Source organism: Antrostomus carolinensis, unplaced genomic scaffold (genome assembly GCF_000700745.2).
Source record: "Antrostomus carolinensis isolate BGI_N321 unplaced genomic scaffold, ASM70074v2 scaffold30002, whole genome shotgun sequence".
In the NCBI taxonomy this organism is placed as follows: domain Eukaryota; kingdom Metazoa; phylum Chordata; class Aves; order Caprimulgiformes; family Caprimulgidae; genus Antrostomus; species Antrostomus carolinensis.
Window position 1 is genome coordinate 14,513 of NW_010298146.1, and position 24,834 is coordinate 39,346.

At 51.5% G+C, this 24,834-nt stretch overlaps 1 protein-coding gene across 1 annotated transcript; it reads left to right on the forward strand.

Annotated features, from left to right (window-relative positions):
* Positions 1-1,854: 1,854 nt before the first annotated feature.
* Positions 1,855-24,678, forward strand: SEMA7A (semaphorin 7A (JohnMiltonHagen blood group); the record flags this gene model as incomplete). Its single annotated transcript, XM_010162362.1, has 12 exons — positions 1,855-1,966; positions 16,480-16,613; positions 17,530-17,580; positions 17,869-17,964; positions 18,355-18,439; positions 19,002-19,112; positions 20,217-20,356; positions 20,730-20,908; positions 21,114-21,222; positions 21,920-22,118; positions 23,798-23,913; positions 24,520-24,678. Coding segments are annotated over exons 1-12 (1,491 nt in total), but the record flags the coding sequence as incomplete, so codon positions are not given.
* Between the last annotated feature and the right edge of the window lie 156 nt (positions 24,679-24,834).

Sequence of the window (24,834 nt, forward strand, 5' to 3'; positions counted from 1 at the left end):
GCAAGGAGCAAAGGATTTACTGTTCTCACGAGGCAGAAACTCTCCTCGTTCATCTCTGATCAGAACCCTTCTGTGTTTCCACTTGGCAACTTTGTCAAGAGTGAGAGTTGAAAGCCAGTTTCCCATCCCACCAGCTGCGTCGTGTCATGAAAGGCAGAGCAGATAATAACGTATGCAACTCTCGGTGTAGCCCCAATTTGGGGTGGATGCAGAAAGCGAAGTCCCCGTGTTTCTTAAGGAACCAGCATGGATTGTATGGCTTAGGCTGTTGATTTACAAACAACATTTATTTTTCACTCCTGACTGTGTGAAAGAACCTTAATGAATTGGATGTTTTATGGCAAGACTTCTCTGGAAGGAAACCGGAGATAGTGGGGTTTAGTACCTCTGGGAGCAATGGGGCAGGTAGAGAAATACAACCACCTCGGGGTTGGAATGGGTGGTTGTTTCGAGGTGAGCAGCAATACAAAATGGTTCAAGGTTGGGAATCACCATGTCCAAAAGTGAAAAACCAGAGATGATCTGTGTGTTATCACACTGTAATTACCCAAGCAGATATTTGGTTAAAGACACAGATAAAACCCCATGCTTAGAGTTGGTGGGAAATTCCTCTGGGTCCTTAAAATTCACCATTAGCTGGCTCATTAATTTTTTGCTTCCTCCAAAATGCCCCCCTTGCCCTGCCACTGTTCATCTCTTTCAGGAGCAGGGCAGTCCTGGGTCTAGCTTCAATACCAACTTGAAAGAATGCAGCTGTGTCTCTCATCCTTGTGAGTTCCCCATGGGGCTCTCCTATTCTGGTCACGTCCGACCTCGCTTTCCTTGCACGTAATACCCTGCTCTTCTCATTAACAAACCTCACAGCACTTCACAAAGACAGTCAGCCCTTCCTGGCCTCCCAATGGGGAATCAGGAGCACAGGGAGGTTTGGCAAAGCAAAGTGACGTTCCAAAGGTTGTGCCACATCCCTGTGGCAGGCCAGCCCGGTGAGGGGGGTGTGCTCAGCATCCCGTTCTTTTGGAGAATGTTAACATCACAAAAGTAAGGACAGGATCTTAGGGAAGGGAGTATTTCTTCACTCCAGCTCCAAGTGGATTTTCCACCTGTGCTGTGGGATGTCATCCCACTCTCGCAAGCACCAGGATGCGAGTTTGACTGGTCGAACGTGTGTCTGGTATGTCTTGTACTCTTCCTGTCTTGTAATGATGACTGAGTTTTTGGGCAGTGGCTTATTTTGCTAGGAGTGGCCCTTTGTTATTATCTTATTATAGCACTAGCAGGAAGAGGGCTGGCCCAAGAGTTGTGCTGCATCTTCCTGATGGTAGAGCAGGGTCTTCTGTTAGCAAGCTGTTCCTGCTGCCTGGATGTCTGAGCGCAGCTTTCTGGCCTCGACACTTCCCTCTATTTAAGTGACTGGGAGCGGCATCCTTTGTTATCGGCCTCTGCACTCTTGGTCTGTTGTGGCTTCTTGTGTTCTTACACATATTTTCATTCTTATTTCATTTGTATCAGCCTTAATATTCCTCGTACAAGTCTTTGTGATAAGTTGATTACAAGGCTTGGATCAGCCGCAGCTTGAAGGTGAACAAAGCCATTGGACTCCCACCTTTCCCTCACAGAAAAAGAGAAAAAAAAAAAGGGGGATCAAAAGCCTGCAGGTGCCAAGTGCTGAAGATGAAGCGCTAAATGAAGAAGAGTTGCTTTGGGTCTTTTTTTTATGAGGTTTGCTTCCTAGAAGTTAAATGTAGTCCCGCCCTCTGTTTCAGTCATTGGCTGCCCACTCGCTTGTATAAGGCAAGCGATGCAGCTGTCAGCCTCACAAGCTTGTGATCCCTGCTTGCTGAAGAAATAGCAATGGGCAGGAGGTTGCCTGTTGCCCTCTTGGTGGCCCTGTGGGTCAGCCAGCTGGCCATGTGGGCAGCGGGGCACTCCAAGGTGAACCCCAGGATCATCACGGCTCCACAAGGTAAGTCCAGGGCTGCGGTTGGCTGCAACCTTGAGATGCAGCAGTGTCTGCAGGGGACAGCTACTCCCTGTGCCGGGTATTTTCTACCCATGTCGTGTCTTTTGAGAAGAGTTAGTCTTTTCTTATTTCTTTTGTCTCTTTGAGGAGACTTTTGTCTCTCATTCAAGTGAGCTAAAATGCCTGTGATCTCAGGAAGGGGCTTCTGGCTTCCCTGATTGCTTTTAATTACATTTTTAGATCCTTCTTCTTGCCAAGTCCTTTCCTTTATATATTCTAAAAACCTTTTCCTACAAGCTGGGTGTATTGAAGGCTGTCGAAAAGCCCTGAAGCAGACACAGTAACCATTTCCTCTAACTTGCAGGGAGAAATGAAGTATATTTGCATAATACAGTTAATTTCTTTATTCATCTGTACTTATCCTGTTAGCTGCAAATGAGCTCTGTGAGTAAATATTTGTAGATCTCTGCTCTCTGAGAAAGTATGTACATCTGAAATGGCACGCAGGGACTTATAATCTGATCCAATCTTAGCAGAAACTGAACAAAGAAATGTTTTCAAGGAGCAAGCTTAGAGCACAGCCCAAGCTTCGTGTGTTGAAAAGAGCAGACTAACGTTTACTGCTTTTCTCATGTGTCTTCCAAGCTTTTTGATTAATACCCTCTAGGGAGGCTTTAACAAAAGACCCCGTCTTGTCCCCAGCGGTTCTGGTGTTTGGCTAAGCTGGCGGGTTCAGCCAAGCTGCAGATCTCATGCTGCTTTGCAGTACAACAGCTCCTCTGTGTTTCCTATTCGCCGACAACTTCAGAGGACACGAATTTCCCGTGGTTTATTCTGCGCCATCTGTTATTCTTCTGCTGTTATTTATTATGTCCTTCTTCAGGCCGATTGCTGCCTGCGGATGAAGGGCCAGGAGCAGAGGGAAGGGTGGTGGGTGTGTGGCTCCGAGGTGGCCTCTGCCCATTGCACAAAGGGGAGAGGCACGGGCAGGGAGGGCAGTGGAAGGTTGCTCCTGGTATTGTGTTGTTTATTTTATCTGCTGGCAAATGAAGAAGCTCAGAAAAGGGGATGCAACTCGGGGAGAAGGTATGGAGCTTGAGATTGAACAGTGGATGGGGGTCATGTGTGTCTCCATAGACATTTCCCCTGTGCCACTTAGGAAGGCAGGGGAAAAGTTGAATTTTGGGGGCTTGGTGTGTTTGGAAATGCCTGTCCTGGAGTAAAACTGTGCCGAAGGGGAAGAGATGGCTTGAGTGGTTGATTTCCACCTGTCTCTGTGAGCTGTGCTTGACATGCACATGCAGTACAGTCATTTGGCCCTCCCTCTGCATCTGTCAGAGGGTGGCTTTCCGGGCATTGAACCCAGCGAGGATCTGTCACCAACAAACACCAAAGCCAATTAGTGTTAGGACACTTCCCTGCAAGGGGATCAGCTTCTGCTTATCTCTGTTTCTCTGTTGTGTTTGGGGGTTTATTTTTTTTTTTTGAGGGCTTAGCTGGGACACAGGCTGAGGGATTCCAGTTAGGGAGGTATCAGAGGTAGCTGTGTGGCACTCTCATTAAGAGTCAGTCCTGTGTCCTATTTAACAGATTGCATTTTGCTCTATATAACCTTTGCCCTTTAGGAAGTGGGTCTGTGGGTGAGGAGGAGAACGTGGGGGAGGCTGAAGAAATGGGACAGGGGCAAAAGGGACATGGTGGGTGGCAGGGAGCCCTCTAACTTCCCCAGTGCTCCAGGCACAGTGAAAGGCAAGCGCAGCATCTTTAGTAAAACCTGCAGATCAGCACATTGCTGCTGTTTGCATCCACATCTAGAGGCTCATCCCTCGCTGCAGGGTTGACAGGGTTGCAGGGCTTGGTTTGCTGCTCAAGCCCTGGTCCTGGAGGCTGGGAATGGGATGGAGAAGAGCGGCAGCATGGGACATTTGTGTGGCTGTTCGTGCCGGGGCTGGGCCTGGTGTGCTGCGTTCACCGTGGTGCAGTGCTGGCCTCGGTCCTGGGCTCTGCGGGAGCTGGCAGCTCTTCACGTAATTAAATTTCTCACGTGCCACAGCCCATCACTAGCACCAGGTATGAAGCCTCTGCAAAGACACCTTGAGATGTTACAGCCCTGCGGGCAAGGGGCGAAGTTCCTGCTGCTGGTTAGAACCCAGCTCACTCCAGAAAGGAAGAATATGTGCATGGGATCCTTCCCCAGGCTGTGGTGCTGGGGGAGAGGAGGAAATTGGTGCTGGGCAAAGCTGCATCTCTCAGCCTACTCCCCTCACCACCACCCCACCAGACGTGGGGAGAGCCCTGTCCTCACTGCAGGTAGCCTGAACTACTCTGCTGTTTCACGGTGTGGTTCCTCATTGTCCAGTTGTGTAGCAAGAATTAGGTGAGGGGACATTGCAAACTGAGGAAAAAAAAACCATAGCTGGGCTTAGTTGACGTGATCCTGAGCTCAGTTCTGAAGACAAAGAAACAGAGTCAGATGGTCTCAGTGCTTGGAGCTGCCTGGGTTTAAGTAATTTCACAGTCCCGGGGACTTGGCATTGCAGTGGTGGGTGGCTGGAGCACTGTGTTCTACAGATCTGCCTTTCTCCGCTTGCAGTGTGTGTGTGAAGCCAGCCCCGAGGCCTTGGCCACTGCTGCTGTTCTGCCTTTATTTTGCCTCCCTGATGCTGCAGCACTGTGCCGGAGGGTGTGAGGAAGGGATACACTTTCCCCCACCAGCAGCCAGCTCCATTTCAATATGTGCTTAGGAGTGTTTGCCACCGAAGGGAGGGTGAGGGATTGCTGGAGCCCTTCCAGCAGCCAGCACAGGTGGCAGTTCTGGGGTCCAGCTGGGTAAGCAGTTATCTGAAAGCATGTCTGACTCTGCAGGATTTCTTCCTCTTAGGGGAAAGACACTTGGAGCAAAGGGCTGAGGTCAGCTCCAGACCACTGGTCACATCTGAAGTGCGTAAGATCCTTTTTACTGACAAGGGCTTTGCCCCCCTTCCCCTTTGGCCCAGCACACAGATGGGTCAGGGTGTCTTCTGGCTGTTGCCCTCCCCGTTGTTCTAATGAAGGAAGATTGTAAATGACAAGTTCCCTGTCTGTTAGGATTTGCAGAGTGGGAGTGAGTTCAGCCTTAACAGCCTGGGCTGGTACAGAAACAAGTGTTTCAACCTTGCACACTGCATTCTTGCTTATCTTTCCCTTTTATTTCTGTCCTCCCCCTGCCTCTATGTATTTTTCTAACTAAACGCTGACCAGCTGGGCTTTGCTTTGATAAGGTGCTTTTGCATCCCACACTGAACTTTTGCTTGTCAGCACAGATACCCTGTTTATTGTTCTGATGAAAGAGGGAGATTGCTGTGTCCCGGGGCTGGTCAGAGCTGTATGGGCGACCGAGCGGGCAGATACAGCGCTTCTATACAGAGCAGGAGAGTGACATCCCAGGCTGGCTGTCTCATGACCGGAAAGTCACCGAGCATCGGGAGAGCTGCGAGGACAGCAAGGAGCTTGAGGGCTGGGTCAGGTTCCTAAAGCCCTGGGGCCTTTGGTGCAGGACAGAAATCATTTTTAGTTACTGCCACACTTAAGAGGGTCTCATCCCTGCTTACCTGCGTGTGTGTAGATTCAAGACAAACTCTCATCCCATCTCTGGCTGCCGGCTGCATTCGCGGCTTGGGGTAGGATGGGGTCTGGTAGTTTAATTATTCCCCTCTTTCTCATTAACAGATGAGGCTGGAAACTGGAGAGGACCAATTCTAAGCTGGTGGATTCTAAGCTCACAGGAAATACATGGGTCTCCCAGTGAAAGAGATAGATTGACCTTTGGCTGCCTCAACTGGGTAAACTGGCTCCAGCCTGCCCTTGGTCATGGGGGAGAGTTGAAATGGCAGATCCTGGAAATTGTCTGCACTGCCCGTAGTAGCTCTTGGGCTTTGCTAAGCTCAGCTGCCTCTCCTTGCACTGGGAAAATTGTGCTGGCAAGCATCTCACAAGTGCTGGAAGAACTCTTGTAGGAGCTCTGCTTGCCTGCCAGTGATGTGTTCAGCTAGCAAAGGAAGAGAAGAGCTGACCAGAGGTGAGGCTGAGCTCGTAGTGATGGAGAGCAGTGGCAAAACAAGAGACTGTGGTGCTAGCACCAGCTTTTACTCCTCAATGACAGCATCACTGTTTTCTCAGGAGCTGTGGTCCCACAGGTGTGAAACTTCTTTGTAGGACAGTTTCACATGAAGCTGTCAGAGCATCAGCATTTCCAGGAGAAAGCTTCTCACTTTCCCAGCAATGCTATTTTCTGCAGACAGCTCATTTTTACAGGGTGGGTTGATGCTGGTATCATAAAATGTTGGTTGGAAATATTTTTTGCTCTGCACAGATTGAAAAAGAAAAACCAAACAAACCAAGTGAATCACAACCACCTCCTGTTGCAAGAGCGTGACACAAAAACAACAGGCATGGGCAAACTAATAAAAGTTGTGGCTGCTTTACTGAAATGTTCAAGGCTGGGAAATAGAGCCAGATGCAAATTGCTGACCTGCTGCCCAGCTCTGTGCCAGCCCTTGGGCTGATTCAGGGTCAGAATTGCATAAAGTTGACCGGGGGAGGTTTTCTGTAGTTGTTATAGTCTGGTTCAGTGCCTTGAGGTAGCACAAACTAAATCTTATCCTGAGTACTTGAGTACAAACTAAATCTGAGTACTGAGTGTAAGATGCTTTTTAAAGAAGCTTGTATCCAGAAAAAGGGCTGGAAGGTGAGTTGGAGGGAGGAAATTGCTTGTTTTGCAGCCAGGTCTTTCCTGTTGAGTTACATCCTATGGTGTGTGGCTATTCCTGGTTGCTCCAAGAACAGGACTTGTTCCTCCTGTTGGGCACTCTCTTATTTTCCATCCCAGCTCCACCCAGTGTAGTAGGCTGTGTCAAACTGTGTCCGGTGTGACAGAGAAATGCCTTAAGTGCCACAGGAGGTAGATGCAGAAGCATCTCCCACCATCTCTATTCATTTCAGAGCAGCTTAAACCTGGAGCAACAGGCTTTGTATACTAGACCTAATATTGCCCTTAATGACAACTCTGATTCTTTAGTGCTATAAATATCCAGTCCCCAGTTTGAACCCTGTGAACTGGTGTCAGTGTCCTCACGCAGCTATGATTCCACATCTAATTAACCACTTGGGTTAAACTGTTCTGCTATCGGGCATGCGAGTGCTGGAAGGGAGAGGGCATAGCAAGTTTATGGAGCTGTAGGAGTTTCCTTGGGGAATGCGTGGATAATCCCAGCCAGACACCTGCTCACAACAACCATGACCATGGATTTGCTGGTATCTTGAATAACACAAGTTTTGGAAAGTCTGATCTGAGAGTCTGGTTCCAGCTGACTGGCAGTAATGCAGTGGTTTGGCTTTCCAAGTCTGAGTCATGTGGTGCTACAGCCAAAGATGGACGTGAGAAGAATGGGTATTGTGTGTTCCTGCTGGTGGGGGGTGAGCGGGCAGAAAGGGCATGCTGGGAAGATCTGCATGGCCTTCCTCAGCACAAACCCATACGGCTGTGGGGCTGAAACCTAGCTGGTATTCTTTACAGGGGTGGGAAGCCTACAGCAGCAGGTAGGAGGGCTGCAAAGAGCACGACAAGGCCCTTCCCAGTCTAGCAAGAAAGTCCCCTTGCTGCGTGCGTAAGCTCCTCTGTTTTCTGTAGGGAACTGAAACTTCGTCCTCGCTCTGGAGCCACAGATTTTTCTCCGCCTTTAAACCTCTGCAGAGGCTGGAGGCCCCGTGGGAGACTGCACAGGTCCCTTTGCCCTGCTCCCAGCTCCTGGATGGCCTCCCCGGTGCTGGGAGAAGAGGGCATGTGCCCGAGAAGGGTTTCTTAGCTGCCCTGCGCTAACCAGCAGCAGGGAGGCGGGAGATGGCTGCCAATTAAGCTAAAAAGTAAAGTGGGTGTTTTGCTGGTGGATGTGCATAGAGGTGCTCGGGGCAATTTTTATTCTGGAAGGCTTTTTATGATAAATCAGTCTCTGGAAACTGATCTTCCTAGTGGGAGGGGCAACCATGTTCTCCAGATAGCACCTCTCCTACTAAAAGCGTCCTTCTGTTGTTCTGCCGTCGTTCCAGTGGCCGTATAATAAAATACTATAACCACAGGCCAAAGTTCCCCCAGCAGGAACATGGCACAGCTCGGGACTGTCATTACAGAGAATGACTTTTGGAAAGTCACAAAACCTGGCTCTAAATTTAGCACCTGCAATCCGTAGGGGTGCAGCGAGCAGCTCTGCTTCAGGGTTGGTAGGGAAAAATGTACCTGATAGATGACAAGCCTTGCTACTAGCTGCACGTGAAATCAAAGGCTCTGGACTCATCTTGCAGTGGCACAGGCTTCAGAGCTGCATAATTTTGGGGGGAGTAGGGGGTGTGAGCAAGCAGGGGATATCAGTAATGTGTTAGCACGCATAGAAAACACTGCCTGTTATATAGTCATTTTGTGTTTAAATAGGAGAAATCCATATTTCCTGGTGCATGAAGTACCCTCTGAAGGCTCCAAGCAAAGTCAGCAGAGCCCTGCAGTGCTGCTTGTGTTCACGAATTTTGAATTCAAGGCTTGTTCCCTCCCGGCTGCAGGTTAGGGGGTCTCTTTTGTTGCTTGTTGAGTGGGCGTTTGGGACCGCTGCCGGCTCTGCCTTGGAGGCCCTTAGTAAAGGGGATGTAGGCTGCATAGCTCTCAAAAGAGCTTTTGAGCAGGCATGCCTGTGCCCAGCAGCTGGGTTACCAAACTGAGAGGTTTTTTTTCTTTTTCTTCCTGCCCTCACTCACCCCTACGCTTAATACTGCTGCCTCCTGCCAGGGTGCTCCGGAGCTTACCAGAAATAGAGTGGAAATCATTAATGCACCAGAATATTTGCCTTATGTAGTGTAACTCTAAGAAAGCATATTTGTCTCATTAGAGTGTACTTTGCGAGCTTGAGCCTTTTTCTCCATACTAGCGTGGTCCTCCCGGGCATCTGGATTGCGCACAGGCTGAGAGCTTTTGTAGGATGTATCCCTGGTAATGTGGGTTGAATTGTTTCTTCCGCTCCGGAGTATTTTGCTATTGATGGCAGGGATCTCTCAAGGGCAGCAGAAAGCAGCCACATGAGCACCCTGTGATTGCAGGGTCTTTGGGAGCGGTTGGGGAAGAAGCCAAAGGAAGCATTGTATGGTGGCAGCGGGGAATGTAGCTTGGCTGAGAGTGGAAAAGTCCCGCTGAAAAAGGGATGTGGAGGTTACTGGTTCATCCATGGCTTTGCTCCCTCCTTTAGAGGGGTGCTTAGAGGGAGTTGGAAGCAGTCAGGAAGGGGTGTGAGAAGAGAGAGCTTGAGGTTTCTTGGCAGACGATTAAATGTTACTCGTCTCTAAACTGTCTTGGGGGAGAGACAGAATGAGAAATACCAAACAGATTAAACCCGTCGCTCTGACTTGCTGCAAACTTAAAATAAGAAAGAGGAGTGAAATGTGTAAGACCATCAGGTCTGGGTTTGAGTAATGTGGGCTTCCCAGCTGCACGTCTCCCCTCCGTGCTTTCACACCTCTTCTGGGTTTCGCACAAGTGCGTGGACCCCTGAGCAAGGGTCACACATCCTCCTGATGCTCTCTGACCTGCTGCGGGCTGCCTGTATTGGCCTCACTGGTTCTCCATGGAAAGGACAATGGTCACAGATGGAAAAGGAGAGCAGCATGCAGCTGTGCTGCTTTCGGGAACCAAACTGCAGCGTTTTCTACAGGATGGAGGGCATGGGAAAATTGTGGTCAGGGCTTTTACCTGCCCCGACCTGATGAGAAAGCACTTTGCCTTCTCTGGGAAACCATTTTACTTACTCTATCCTTTCTGGGCACATGCATGCTCTTGGGATCATCGTTTCAGTTGGACTTGATCTTAAAGGAGACATTTTTTAGCACTCTTTCTGGCTGCCTGGTTTCTGCTGCTGCTTCCTAATGCCTTTTGGCTCACGGCAGACTTAATACCGCAGAGGAATTTTTTGGAGGGGTCCCTGCGAACATCCTGAAAAGACAGTGAGGGAGAAGGGAAGGCAGGCAGCACAAACCCCTTCTGTGCCAGGCACCAGCTCATGGCCATGCTCCCAGTCCACTGTGTCATGCCAAGCTGAATAGATAGGGGACAGGGAGGGCACAAAAGGGGGACAAGGATGATAGATGGCCTGGGAGGGCTCTGGAGGGAGCTCTCTGGGATAGAAATCTATAGGGGATTGGGACTGTATTGGTTCTGCTCTTTTTATTTTACTTCCTTTGAGAAATGAGTGATGTTGGAACATAGGTTGAACAAAAATAGTGCAGGGCTGCCCTGTACACCAAGCATGTTCCCCAAGGGGTGGTTTTCCAGCCTTTCCATGCCTCTGCTTCCTAAGGACTGAGAGGTGGCTTTAAGGACCCTGGCTCCCAGGGGCACAGGTAAATCCTTCAGCAGTGTGCTGGTGGTGTAAGCTGGGGAGAGAAAGGAACACCAGGCCAGGTTTTTTTGTGAGCAATGAGAAGGAAGTGGTTTCCCTCATTGTATTGCCTTTTTGCCCCTTTCTCAGAAATGCCTCCCACAAAAGCATATCGTTTTCCGCAAGACGTGCTGGACGGTAGCATGTTGGAGATCTTGCAACTTGCAACCTTTCAATTATTCCATAGCAGATCAGAACAAAACCCCCCCAGTGTCTCCCTTCTGGTTGTGTCATCTAGAAACAAATTGTTCCTATTTAAAAAAACCCTCAACAAACCAACCCTGTTTCTGCAGAATCTGCTGGGTCCCGGAAGCCTGTCAGACTGCTTGAGGTGTCCATCCCCTTGGAAGGGGACGGCTGGTGGGTGAGCTGGGCTCTGGGGACCACCTCATCAGCCTGACTGAGGTTTCCTTATGTCACATTGCTCCCTCCAGGCAAAGTCAGAGGAAGGAAAATCTAGCTGCTCAGTGAGCGCAGCAGCTCCCTGGAGGCATACTTCCTCCTTCTGAAATGTCTCAACTTAGGAATTTATAGATCATCATTAAAAAAAAAAAAAAAAAAAGCATCTTGGCTTCTTGCCGGCATCTGTGGCAGAGCTGGGGAGACAGACGGCGTGTGGCTCTTGGATGGGAGCGGTGTGGTTCAGTCCAGCCCTTCTCCCATGGATGGAGGGGACCCATGGCACATCTCCATCTCTCTGGGGTAGACAGTGTGACTCCCTGTGTTCCCCTCAGGGGGAACCATCTCCTGGTGGGGCTTGTGGAGCTGGTACATGGCCCAACAGGTAGGAAATCTGGGGATTGTCCTCTAGGTCTTGCCTGAGGGAACAGCAAAACTGGAACCACACTGTGGAGTGATGTCAGAGCTGAGACCGAGAGTCCTGACCCCGAAGTGCATGGCTAAGGCACTGAGCCTGTATCGCATTCCCAGTCCTTAAAGGGAAACCAGTTTGCCCACGCTGGACTGCTTGTCACATATCCTGTGTGTGCTGGGAAAGGAGGAGTGGAAGAGATCGAGGTCATCGGGTTGGGATGGCGCTCTCATTCCCAAAAGCAGAACAATGTGCAGGAGCCTGGAGCACACAGTCAGCCCTGACTCATGGCTGGTCCCACATTGCTGAGGGATGAGGTGCTCCTGGCACAGGTGTAGGGGACAAAACCTCTGGGACCCACCACATTGCCAGTCTTTGAGTCAGTGTTAAGAAGGCAGTTTTGCTTTCTGATGTCAGAGCCAATCCCAGTCAGATTGCAGCAGCCTGGGACATGCCGCTATCAAGGTTGTAATTGGTTCATTCTATTCAAAAAGGAAGGAAGAAATAAAACTTGGGAAATGAGAAATTGTTTGGAGAAGGAGGGAAGCAGGAAAGGATCCAACCAAAAGGATCTGTGGTGATTCAGACCGGAACGTGCCTGCTGTCAGACCTAGAGACAGGAGAGCAGGTGACGGTGTCACTGGTGTCATGCCGGGGAGGGTAGGATGCGTCATGGTGATGACTGACAGCGTTGTAATGTGTTACAGGGAGAAGAGTCCCTGGGTGCATTGTCTGGGTGTTGGGGAATGTGGCGTCGCCGGAGAGTTGGCTGCGTTCGCTGCTGTTATGATCTTCGGTGCTGCACCAGTTTAAATCCCATCTTGCCATTTAGCAATCCTGGCAAGTAGCCCAGCCCCACATCCCTGTCCTACAGCAGCAGCAGGAGAGCTTGGGAGAAGCTAAGCTTCCCACGTTCAGGGCAGCACAGGACCCATGGTGTGGAGGGGGTAATGGTGGGGAACAGATAAATCTCATCCTCTGCCTGGTCTCCCCTCTTGATATTCCAAGGAGGTCCCACTAAACAAGGGTTTTATGAGCAGCAAGTAAAGGATCTGCCTCGCATCTACATCAGTGCTGCTCCCAGGAAGCAGCAGGTTCTTATCTTGTCTTCCTTCCCTTTATTTTCAGTTACTTATTTTAAAATGCTGGCAGCGGAACAGTTTCAAACAGTCACGTCCATTTTAGGGAGACGCAATCCTCCTCCAGCATCAGTGAATCGTAGACCCAGAAAGATTCGCTGGCTACCAGTGCTGGAAGCCATGCAAACCGGTGACTAAGCTCAGTGTCTGGGATGCCAGAGCCAGCTGCCAGACTAGGGAATCGTGGAGTGCAGAGGGGAGAAAGACCAGCATGGCTGAGTCAGCCTTCTAGCTGGCATGAGAGCTGGGTTGTTGAGTTTGCCTGCAACAAGAGTGCAGGCTCACGCTGCTTCTCTAGTTGGACATCTCTTCTGGAGGTGGGGAGCATGTTCCTCCCCTGCCCAATGCTCTGGGAGCCAGACCTTGATATGGGGCTAGGGAGAGCCAGAATCTGCCCCAGCTCTTGGTGCTTTTAAGGGTCTACTGAACCCCAAAGGAGCCTGAGGGCCCTTTGGTGTGTGGTTAAAGCTGGGGTTGCCCTAGCAGGATCTGGCAAGGTCAGCCCATTTCACCCTGTTATGACCTGGTCAGATGGGAAGCAGGATTGCTCTGTCTGTTATCTGCATCGCTCTCTGGGTTTTAGGATAGATCTCTCTGCCCTCATCCCATCCAGAGCATCTCCCTCTTCCTTTCCCTCCTCCTCCATTACCTCACCCTGCAGGCATCCTTCCGAGATGTACCGGGCTCCCTTCTCCTCCCTCATTTAATATTATTCTTCTTCAATCTGGTGTGGTACTCTCCATCACTCCTGCAAAGCACAAAGCTGCTCTTTCTCCCATTCATTCCTCCAGACTGGGGTTAGCATTTCAATTGACAATTGTGCCATTGATTTGCGAGCTGATGGTGGGGCTGGCAGTAAATGCCAGGCAAAGGGACTTGCTGGGGTTAGCAGGGCTCTGGAAACAAGCCCTATGTCTTCTGAAGCTCCAGACTTGATTTTGGAGGGAGGATGGTGGCAGGGTCTCGCCTTCCCCCTTCCAAAGGGGTGAGCCTGTCTTTGCAGTGTCAAAAGCAGCCTTGGGCTTGCTAGGAGAGGCATGTCCCCTTCTTTGGGGACATAGTGTAGGCCATTAGATGCCCTCTACCTCATCATACCCAGCTCCTGAAGCCTTTTATACCCCAGGGTCCTGGTGTCGGGGTGCAGGGCTGCTCCCCCTGATCCTGCCGGATGAGAAGCAGAGGTGAAGGGGATCAAACAACTTCCCTAAGCCAAGCTGTTTAAGGCAGAGTAAGGCCTGAGGGCCAGCTTTGCAGGTCAGCTGGAGGGCTGGCGTGAAGGCAGAGGGACCCCAGCGTACGCTCACGGAAGCACCTTTAAAAGGCTGCCTTCCAGATCAAGTTAAATCAGCGCTGGAGCTGCAAACGCGCTCCTGAGCCCTGGCTAGCAGAGCTGTTTACTCTCAGCTTAGTGATTCAGTGCTGTCCCCGGGGAGCAGTAGGATAAATAATATGTTGGCGCCAACCAAATTATTGTTTTGGGCTGGTTTGTTTCTGAGTGTTTGGAGAGAAGTGTGTCCTTGCAGGTTGGCATGGCTCTCGGAGCTGAGGCAGTGTGATGAAAAAGCCTCAGAATTAAACCAAAGATAATTGGGTCATATGGGGCTGAAGTGTGCAAAAGGGTGAGGTGGGGAATGGCTCCAGGTGTATATTTTCTTGGATTAACTTTAGGGCCGGGCTGGAGGTTTGAAAACAAGAGCAAAGTTTGCTGAAGTCTGGCCAGAGCTGCCTGCGGTGTGTTGGGGATGGGTCGGGCTGGCAGAGGTTGCTGGATGGGGGAGAAGGGCTTTAGGGTCTCCTGCTCTGCAGGTTGAGTCAAGAGGGAGATTTTGAGAGCTGCTGGGTGAGATTTTGAGAGCTGGGCTGGTGAAAAGAGGATTAGTCTTCTCTTCCCTGGCAAGCATAGACTGAGTCTGTGGTTGATGAGATGCCTGGGCTAGCTGGCATGACTAGCTGGCATCCTGCTTGTAGGGCCACTTAGGCAAATGAGTTGCACAGTCACTCTGAAAAGACTCGATGCCAGCTTCTCCAGCAGGCAAAGCACATGCTCAGGAGTTTCTCCACGTCCTTGGAGAGAGGACAGACTGTAGAGCTGGGGGGGGGATGAGGAGTAGGCAGGGACTGTCACCCAGCTGGGCTTTTCTGGCTGTGGGGTCCCGACTGCTGAATCCCCGCCCCGTGGCCCTCGTCCCGCAGTGCAGGGGAAGGGCAGTCCGGAGGTGTTGCGTTAGCGAGAAGCAGCGATGGTTTCGGTACCATGGCGTGCTTCCACCTTCTCTCTTGGCAGCTGAAGTGCCCTTGTGAAACAGAGTCCTGTGGGCCTGGCTGAGTTTCCCATCACCAGGCAGCAGCCACCATTAGCCAAGCTGGTGATAGGAAAGCCTTGCTGCCTGGGTACCGTTTAACCCTGCAAGGATTAGAGACCCTCAGGAAGTGCGACCAGCATACTGGAGTGGAGAAAAAAGCCACAAATCCAGCAGACATTCAGTAGCCCCAGTGAACTCCAATAAGTCTTCTTTATTTTTGGCTCCATGGAGCCTTGGTGGGACCCCTATGCAGCCTGCTTCAGGGCAGAGGGGGAGCGCTGGGCAAAAGATCGTCCTTTGCTTGTCCTGCCAAGTGCCCCTATAAATAGAGAGGGACACGTGCCACTGATTAATTGCCTGTCTGTGCAGGCAGCCAGCTCCCGAGGCAGACGCAGCCTTTGTCTGCTGGGAGCAGCAGCACTTGCCAGTAGAGAGGCCCTCTTCTTTGGAAAAAGAAAAAGAGGGAGACATGAAAATGGAGTGCCCTGTCACGCTAAGCAGAGGTCAGTCCTGAGCAGAGATTTCTGGCCCCCCCCTGCTCAGAGGAGCAATTCCTCTCGTGTCATTGCTGCAGACTATGGTAGGGGATAAAATAGCCTACGGCAGCGCATGTGTGCCACGTGCATTGCACCTTGCTCTGGAGCTGGGCCCTGGCACGGCTGCTGAAAGATGCCCAGATGTGGCTGCACTGTCCTGGAGGGGATGCAGGACCAGGAGAACCTATCAAGGGAGAGCAAAGGCCCCAGGAGAGGAGGCTCACACTGCAATGCAGGGCCAACCTCCCACACCTGGGCTGGCAACGCAGAGGGGAAGGGGGGATGCTTTTAGGAAAGAGGAGCTAGAAATGCCAGGAGGTGAAAGAGGAAGGAAAAAGGGGAGGACAGGCAGTTCTTCCTCCCAGCTGGGAGAGGAAAGCTGCTCGTCTGCAGCTACCAGTTGTGACATGTGTCCTAGGTCTTGCAACTCACTTCTTGATCATGTCTGGGGCATGAGTTGCTGCTTTACATGCACGCTTCCCCTGTCACATGTAGGGTCTCCAAACCCTGTCCATCCCTCCTGGCCTTTTGAGGGAGGATGCTGACAGTGCAGCTGGAGGGGAGAGATGTGATGCTAGGCTATGCCTGGTGGGGACAATTTAGCCCGTGGGCACGGGGAGACAGGCCCACATCTACAAGGCAGTGCAGCAGCTCCTCTCCTGTTCAGCCAGATAAGAAGTCACAGCTCCAATTAAGCATGTACAAGGTCTTAAAGAGGGGCACAGAAAGCTGCGGGCGTGTCAAATGCAGGAGGGTGCAGGAGCCACATCCACAAGGCAGTTGTCTGGAGCAGTTGTCAGAGGATGGCCAGAGAGGGGAGGGAGCCCTTCATCTCAAAGCTGGGAGGCAGGAGGCACTCAGCCATTAGAGCAGGTGGGAATGCAACGCTCACCTGGCTGCTGCAGAGCCAGTTATTGAGTGAGTTTGAGCTTCTGCTCTGCACAAGAGCTCCTGCAGCAAAGTTTCTCTTCCTCCTGCGACAGCTCTGCAGGGGCCAGGCAGAACCAACTCCACTGTGCAGCTCTCTAGTCCCTCAGGACCAAGGGGAGAATAGCTCAGCTCTGAGCCTTGGAGCTGCCTCTTCCTGCCTGTTTGGTGCTGGGCCAGCCATCCTGGGGGGCTCCCAGCCATCCCGGAGGGCCCCCAGCCTCATGTCCTTGTTTTTCTCATCACTTGTGTGGAGAACATGGAAAGAGTTGATCAGGCTGAGCTGGCTGTGGTTGCTCTCTGCAGTCAGCTGCAGTTCCCCTGACGAGTGTCTCCTCTGCTGTGCCTAGGTGCGAAAGAGTATGCATTTCCCAGGAGTGAGAAGTACCCGGTCTTCTATCATCAAGAAGACAGCTCAGCCATCTACATTGGAGGAGAGGGGAAGCTTTATTACTACAACTTTGCAACCTATGAGAACTACACGGTAAGGATGCTCTGCTAGCAAGTTTGGTCCTGCAACCATGTAAGAAAGTGTTTAGCATCCATCTCGCAGCCCAAAAGCTAGATACCTCGCTCAGTATCTTTGCCAGCAGCAAAGTCAGGCCTGGAAGGGTCTGATCTGTGCGCAGCCTGCTCCATCCATCTGGGAATGTCAATATGAGGAATGGCTGCAGCAAGGGAGAAGTCTCCTACAATAGTTGTGGGTGGATTCTTCCCAGGCTGTGATCCCCTTGAGGTCTTTGCTGCCCTAGGGGGAAGATTTTTCTGGTGAAGGACCCTTTCTTTAGCCTGGGAAGAGATGCTCAGACTCACATCACTGAGGAGAAGCTATATTCCCATCCCTTTCCATTGTTGGAGCCCAGGCTGCTTTTCCTCAAAAGCAGGAAGTTCTGTATCAGCTGGACACTAAGTTTATACAGCAGGAAAACCCTCCCAGTTGGCTTTCTCATGACCTCTTCTTGTCCTTACCAAACAACTGGGTTGCTGAAGTTGCAATAGATGGCCTAGATGCTTCCCTTCTTGTTCCCAGAAACAGTGTGGTTCAAGTCTCCCAACCCTCAGATGCCACCACACATTCCCCACAACAACAGATCCTCTCCCAAAATCCTTTGGATAGCAGCCCAGGTTGGTTGCTAATCATGCTTGCTGGTTTGGCTCTGCATCCCCACTTCTCCTCATCACCTTGAGGCCCTCAGAGATCCAGCCCTGCTTTCCCAAAGGTTTTCAGATGCTGAGGTGGGGGAAAGGCTGTGTTGCAGTGTTTAATGGCCTTCTCACCAACATGCTTGCTTTGCTTCTTGATAAGAGAGGGACTAGTGTGCGGTGCATGGGACTGAGCCCATGTTACTCGGCTTTTAGAAGGAAGGAACTAAAGCATGTGTCTCTCTCTTTTATTCTAGGAAGACTTCCCAGTGAAAAATGAAGGACAGTGCATGATGTCTGGGAGTCTGGTAGGTCCTACCTGTGATGAAACAGGCTGAGGGTTGGAGGATTTGGATTGAAGGACCGCAGGGGAAAGAATTGTGTATGCTCCTCACATGCTGTCTCTGGGTGAAGACCTCCAGTGCCTGTGGAGCAGAATGTCAGATGAGATGACAGCAGTTTCCTCCATAGGTTTAAAACCCATGAAAAAGCTAAGAAGCCCCATAGCAGTGTGCTTGGTAGGGCTGTGGGCTTGGAGCTGTGGGGCTGCGCTCTACCTTTCACAGCTGCTCATGCTCCTCTTCTTTTCCTTGCAGGAGGACAATAAAAATTACATCACATTAGTGGAGAAGTATGGAGATGGGATGTTAGTGTGTGGGACCGGTGCCTGCGCTCCTACCTGCTGGAACTTGGTATGTTGTGGCCACCTGTGATGGGACCAGAGCAAAGCACTTTTCCTGTTTTGTTTTGTGCTGTCTCCATCTGTAAGATGGTATCCTGATCCTGAAATGCCCAAATGCCAGTCCCCTTGGGCTACTTACTGTGACACCATGGGACAGTCTGTGTAAGCAGAGGGTCCGTACATGCCACCTTGGTGCTCACTTGTCATATCCCCCTCTCCTCACCTCCTGCCTGCAGCAGGGGTTCTGCCTGGCCAATTCAAAGATGTGCTGTGTCCTTCCCTTGTTTGGGGCTGTGTCAGCCAAGGAGAGCTACTTTCCTCCTGCCCCAGGGATGGATGTGGGCACCTGGGTCCCCTGCACTTACCACACTTCTAAGGGGCCATTTCTGTCCTTCCCCAGACACAGAAGAAGGAGAGCACTTCGTGGGATGGGAGAGGTATTGCTCCTTTCACCCCTGACTCGAATACCCTCGTCGTTGTTGATGGTAAGTCTGTCTGCTTGCGTGTTTTCAGTCGTGATGCTAGGCTCTTTGTGGTGAAAAGGGGCTCCTGGGCTGCTCCAAGGTCTTTGTCCCTCTGCTCTAGCTGGTGATTTGCCTTAGTACTTCTTCCTTTTGCCTCTTGGAAATATTATATGACAGAACATGGCACAAGGTGGTTTATACCTGTCCAGGGCCCGGGGGGTTGAGTCTCTGTGCAGGAGGGTAGAGTGCAATGGAAACAGGGGGGAAGGAGGTTCCTGCAGTAACTTCACTGCTTTGGACCTGGCAGAGCGAGGGATGGGGCTCCCTTCTAGATGCAGAGCAAGAATTTATCCCTGCTGCCTTGTAAGGAAAAAGATTGAAAGAGGTCCCTGGAGGAGTTCTGCCAGGCCTGCTTAGTCCTAGGTAATGAGGACTAGGTTTCTTGACCTGTGTCCACCATCTCTGTGAGTCTTCTTGGCCTGCCCATCTGCCCAGATAGTTCTTGGTTCTTTGTTTTCTTCTCACAAACCTTTCTGCTTCTTCTGGAAACAGCCTACTGCAAATGAGCCTTCCTATCCTACAGGTCATGACATCTACTCCACCATCAAGAAGAGCCAGCAGAATGGCAAGATACCCCGTTTCCGACGAGTGAGAGGTGGTGGAGAGCTCTACACAAGTGACACGGTGATGCAGAGTGAGTATGGGGAGATCCTGCAGGTGTGGGACCTGCCACTTCACCCCACCAGGCTAAATAAGACTTTATCAGTCAACAACTGTGGGCCATAAGTACACAGCACAGCTTGGAGGGGTACATCCTCTCTGCCCAGCTGGGGTGTAGCTCTAGAGCTTCTTGCTTGGGTTTGGTCACCCCTAGAGCTGTGGAGGCAGCCAACGTAGTCCCCATCTGCAATGCTGGTGAGGAGGGACCCAGTGGCTCCCTCCAGCTCTCTTGCTGCCAGCTGGGGGAATTTCACCCCTTTGCTTTTAGGACAAAACAACAGACAAGCGAGTTCCTCTTGCTCAGGGTGAGGAGATGGGGAAATGGAGAGAAATGGCAGCAAGTCCCCTGTCAGATGCTGGGAGGAAATATGGTTGTGTAAAGGTGCCTATCAGCTGCTGTGCTGTGATGGAAACAGGAAGAACAACTTCCACTCCAGGCAGTAACTCTTTCCAAATCCCCAGCTGGGGTGAGACCTTGAGGCAGGCACATGTTAAGCTGTGTATGGGACAGGATGGGGAATAGAGAGAGAGGACCCTCCTCAGTTTCTGTGAGCTGCTTATGTTGCCTCCTCGGTGAACTGGGGAATGGGAGATTATTGAACCTCTGGTCAAAGACAAAAATCAAATCAAAACGACACCAGGACAAAACAGAATTTGTATGTGCAGGGCAGAGGACAACCAGGGCACCAGTAAACAAACTAGATTAAACCCAGAGGCATGAGGCTGATCCCGTGCTTACACAGAGCTCCCTGCCATGGGGATGCTGACTAATGATGCTCAGAGGGACTCTGCTGCTGCTGGGGATGCCTTCTGTGGCAATGGTGTATTAATAGGAAGAGCATCATTGGGCTTTCCACAGCAAACACAAACAGCAGTGCAGCTTCTTCCCACCGAGGGAGCCTTCCTCTACAACAATAGCTCCTGATATGATATGATAATTTTTAATAATAATTCCTCATCTTGTCTGAGGGTGAGTGGTTAGCTGCAGACCACGCTGGTTTGGTCCCTGCTGGTGGCTTTTCAGATGAAACATGAATGTTCAGACCAAGGTTTTCTGATGGCTCACTTCCCTTTTTAGACCCTCAGTTTGTCAAAGCCACCACATTAAGGCATGAAGAGCCTTACCAGGACAAGATTTACTACTTCTTTCGTGAAGACAACCCAGACAAGAGTCCTGAGGCCCCCAGAAACATCTCCCGCGTGGCCCAGCTGTGTAAGGTAGCACGGGAACAGTGTATGGTGGGGAGGCAGGAGTGTTACAAAGGTGGCAAACAGATGTGCCAGCTCACTTGGTATGACCAGCACATGAGTTGGCCCTTCTGGCTCAATTCTCTCTTCTGCCACAGAGTTCATGTGGGGCAGGCTGTGTTCTTTGGCTTTCCTACCCTCTGGCTTCTGTCTTGCCTGTAGGGGAGAGAAAGCCCTGTTCTGTCTCACCGAGATGTTAAGAGAGATACACGATTGTTGCAGTGGCCATCATCAAATACACCTCCAGAGCATTTCCCAATTATCCATCCAAGATGCTGGATGAGGGGGCAACTCGGTGTTCTTCTCTGCCAAACCTTGACTCCCTGCTTTCCTTCTCCTCCAGGAAGATAAAGGGGGAACCAGTTCACTTTCTGCTTCCAAGTGGACCACCTTCCTGAAGGCCAGCTTGATTTGTGTTGACCCGGTCACCAAGGGCAACTTCAACTGGTTGCAAGATGTCTTCTTTGTCCCTGCGAGTAACTGGCGGCACTCCAAAGTCTATGGGCTCTTCACAAACACCTGGTGAGGGTCTTGGCAAAATGAGAGGATGTTCTGTCCCATGGGCCAAATCCTTTCTTTCAGCCCTTTAGTCTCTCTGGCAGGCATGTGGGTGGAAAACAGCCAGAGTGAACACAGTCAGTGAAGGTGTGATGCATGCAACCATGCCCCAGCTGTAGAGATGACAGCCAATGTCTCCCTGACCCTGTCTTTGCCTTGTTTCCCTCAGGGGAAGCTCTGCTGTTTGCGTCTATTCCTTTGAGGACATTGACAATGTGTTTCGGACATCCAAACTCAAAGGCTATAATGGTCCCAACCCGGAGATCAAGCCTGGGCAGGTAAGTGATAAAAGATGCTCATGTGAAGTGGAGAGGCCTCCCGAGGCCAGGAGAGCTGGTCCCTGCTCTGCCACTGCAGTTGTCAGAGTAGCTGGGACAGGTGATGGGACTGTCCCACCACTGAGCAGCCAGTTGAGAGCTGGGGCAGGTTGTGTAGGCACTGCAGGAAGGATCTCAGCTTTGTTGCTGGAAACAAAAGGAGGCTGGATAAGGACCAACACCTTCATAGAAAGCAAGGGGAGGTGAGGTCCTGCATGCCTCAGCAAACAGTTCTGCGAGCTCTCGTGTGTGATGCTGGAGGACAATGTCTTGCCTTGTGTTTATGAACCCCCATGGGTTTCACCAAGCCAACCTGCAGCCCAGCCCCACAGTTACGGGTGCACCACTGACCTGGCAGCAGACAGCGGCGTGGAGGGAGGCTGCTCTGAGCTGCTGTGGGGGGTGACAGAGTGTGAGTCTCCTAAACTGTGACTTCTGCAGGGGAGATGGGTGGTAGGACCTGGCATGGGCACAATCACAGCAGCCCCAGGATTTGATTTGTGGTTTACCCCCAGAGCAGGCTTGTGCACCGTGCCTGGGCATCCTCCCCTGGGCTGAGGTGTCTGTGCTGTGCCCTGCCTTGTTCTTCTGCCCTCCAGCCTCATCCCCAGGGACCTGTCTGACTCTTGATTGTGCCTTTTGTCCCCTCTCGCCACAGTGCGTTTCCTCTGGACAGCACACCCCGAGCGAGACCTTCAAGATAGCTGACAGCCACCCTGAGGTAGAGGACCGGGTTGAACCCCTCTCCCCCACCAAGAGCCCCTTATTCCACAATAAGCACCGCTACCAGAAAATTGGGGTGCACGAGGTCTCTGCAGGTGATGGACGTCACTACAATGTGCTTTATCTGGCAACAGGTACTGGGAACCATTCCCTTTGGTGTCCCCCCAGGGTTTGCTTTCCCCTTGAGGGCAGGGAGCAGAGGGAAAGCAGACGAGACCCCCAGTGCAGAGCGAAGTAAGGGGCTGTGTTCCCAACTCAGCATATGTTTGTCAAGCAGAAAAGAGCTGCCAAGTCCCAGTACAGCTAAATACATCCAATTTGGCTGCATAGGCAAAGACAGGCTGAAAGCAGAATCCCACCGCATGGGATTTACCCTCTTGAGCTGCTTCAGCCTGTGGGAGGTCTCATACCAAGCGTTTTCAGGGCAAGAGAGGGGTAGCACAGCTCTCCCCAGGTGCAGCTTTACACTGTCAAGCAGAAATCCTTTGCAAAGGGACCCACTTTGTCATCTCCTGGCCCTGCTTGCTCTGGTGCAGCAGCGCAGACTTCCTGTGAGACCAGCACCTCTGGTTGCAGACACAGCCAGCTGATCACAGCTGCCAGAGGTCCTGGGGCAGCTGGAGATGTTGCAGAGCTGGGCCAAAGCAATTCAGATGCAGGTGGACAGGATGGCAGAGCAAAAAGTTGGTGAGCAAAGTCAGGCGGCTACCTGGGTTCCCACACGGTGTAGCTACTCAATGCCTTGAAGGTGCAAAGGTCCCTAACCCTGCTTAGCTCCCTGGGCTTGCTCCCTACAGCTGTGCTCATCTCTTTTTCTGTGCTGAAGTTTGTTCATTGACACTTGCGGAGGGACTTTCTAGGGTGTTTGTTTCCCAGTCCGTGATTAAAAGATGCAGACAGCTCTTGGTAGGTGGCCTGGGTTGGATTAGGGCCCACGCATGCTCAGATTGTTCTTGTCTCGCTAGGAGGCTTAGCTTAAATGTAGCTAAGCCTTGCCGAGTCCCACCAGGGAGCTTGCTCCAAGATGCGGGGCTTGGCAGGGCAGCTGCCCACCCTCGCTGGGGCAGGCATGGAGGCAAGGACCAGCACCTGGGGGGTCCTAATCCCTACCTGACCTTGGGTCACATCTTTCACCTCCCCCTGGTTGATGGTGGAGAAGGGAGTGACTATTTGGGAAGGGGAAACCATGGAAGTACTTAAAGGAGGGTAAACAATGAGGATTCCTAAGGCACGTTCCCTTAAGATCTGTCTTTCCAACCTTCCACCAAACTGACTCATTTTCTTAAATCACCAGTTTGGAATTGTTTAGCTGAGGAGGGGGGTCAGTTTAATTAGAAAAACCGAAAGGCAAAAACCCAAGTTTCAGCCTCGGGCAAGTGGTGAGATGAGGCTCATGCAAGAACAGAGCAGTGATCAAAGCAGAGTGGAGCTCCAGAGCGGTTGGTTTTTCTTGCTGAGGCCGTTACAGCGCAGCTGAGCAAAGCAGGCACAGCCAGGTCCCGAAGGGTGATGGGAAAGGGGTTCCTCATGGCTCTTGACTGGGAGGATGACAAAGCTCTGCTGTGGGAACCACTGCTGTCTGGGGGATGGTTTCCAGAGCAAGCTGGCTCCTTCTGAGAAAGGTCTTCTCTGGGTGGCTGGTTTGAGGAATCCAGTCAAGCCTGGCTCTGCAGAGTGGGTATTGTCTGCCACAGCAAGGGCTGGAGGCAGAGCTGGTTCTCTGCCTGGCTTCCCCACCCCTGCCTGCAGCCCCTCTGCCTTGCCTTTCTGCTCTCAGCATGCTTCATCAGCGCTATTCTCTCTTTCTTTCTAGACAAGGGATCCATCCACAAGATTGTGGAGCTGCCAGACGGGGTGCAGAACATCATGGAGCTCCAGGCCTTCCCGAGGAAGGACCCGATCCAGTCCATGATCCTGGACCACAAGAGGGTGGGTCTCTACCTGCTCCGTAGAAAGGAAAACAGTGGGTTGGGTAGCTTTAAAAGCAGGGAGGGCGGGGAAAGAGAGGGTTTAATGACAGCCTCTGGATCAGGAAGTAGCCTCTGGGTGGGTTTGTGAGGGATCCTACAGCGTGCTTTGCTAAATCCTAACAGCTGGGCTGGTGTCACCAGTCCTGGGTAACTGTCTGGTCAGTGGGCAACAGAGCTTTTCTGATGCCTCCTCTCCTGGAGGTGACGGAAGAAAGAGGCTGTTTGTTCCCTGGGTCAAATCCCAGCACAGTGTTCTCCTCCCCCAGCATTTTCCCTCTTGTTGTCCAGCTTTGCTGGTAGATGAAAAGAGGCAGCGCTGGTGCTCCATCCCAGAGGTGACAACACTGCTGTCACTGATGGAATAAACTTATACACAGGGCTGGTGGGGAAAGGATGGCTGCTTCCTCTCCCATGATAGGGACATATGACTGTATTGCCTGGAGATCTACCAGCCCTGCTGGTGAAATCCACCCCAGCATCACAGGGAAGCTGCAGAAGAAGTGCTAGACACTCGTAAAGTGGTGACAGTGCCTGGATGATCAGCCCCTCTGCTTTCTTCCCACAGGCGATGCTGTATGTTGGCTCAACAAGTAAAGTCATGGAGATACCGATGGACATGTGCAGGGTGTACCGTAACAACTGTGACAGCTGCTTGCTGGCCAGGGACCCGTACTGCGGGTGGTTCAACGGGACTTGTCAGTCGGTTTATCTAAACCGGTACGCGGTACCCACAGCTTCTTGTTTCTCCATCACCTTTAGCTGGTTGCTTTTGTGTAAGGAATGCCCAGAGCCTCAACGTTCCCCTTCCTGGCCAGGTGCACATGTAGTTTTGAGGCCGTGTTCCTATCCCAGAGAGATGAGCCACAGAATCACAGAATGT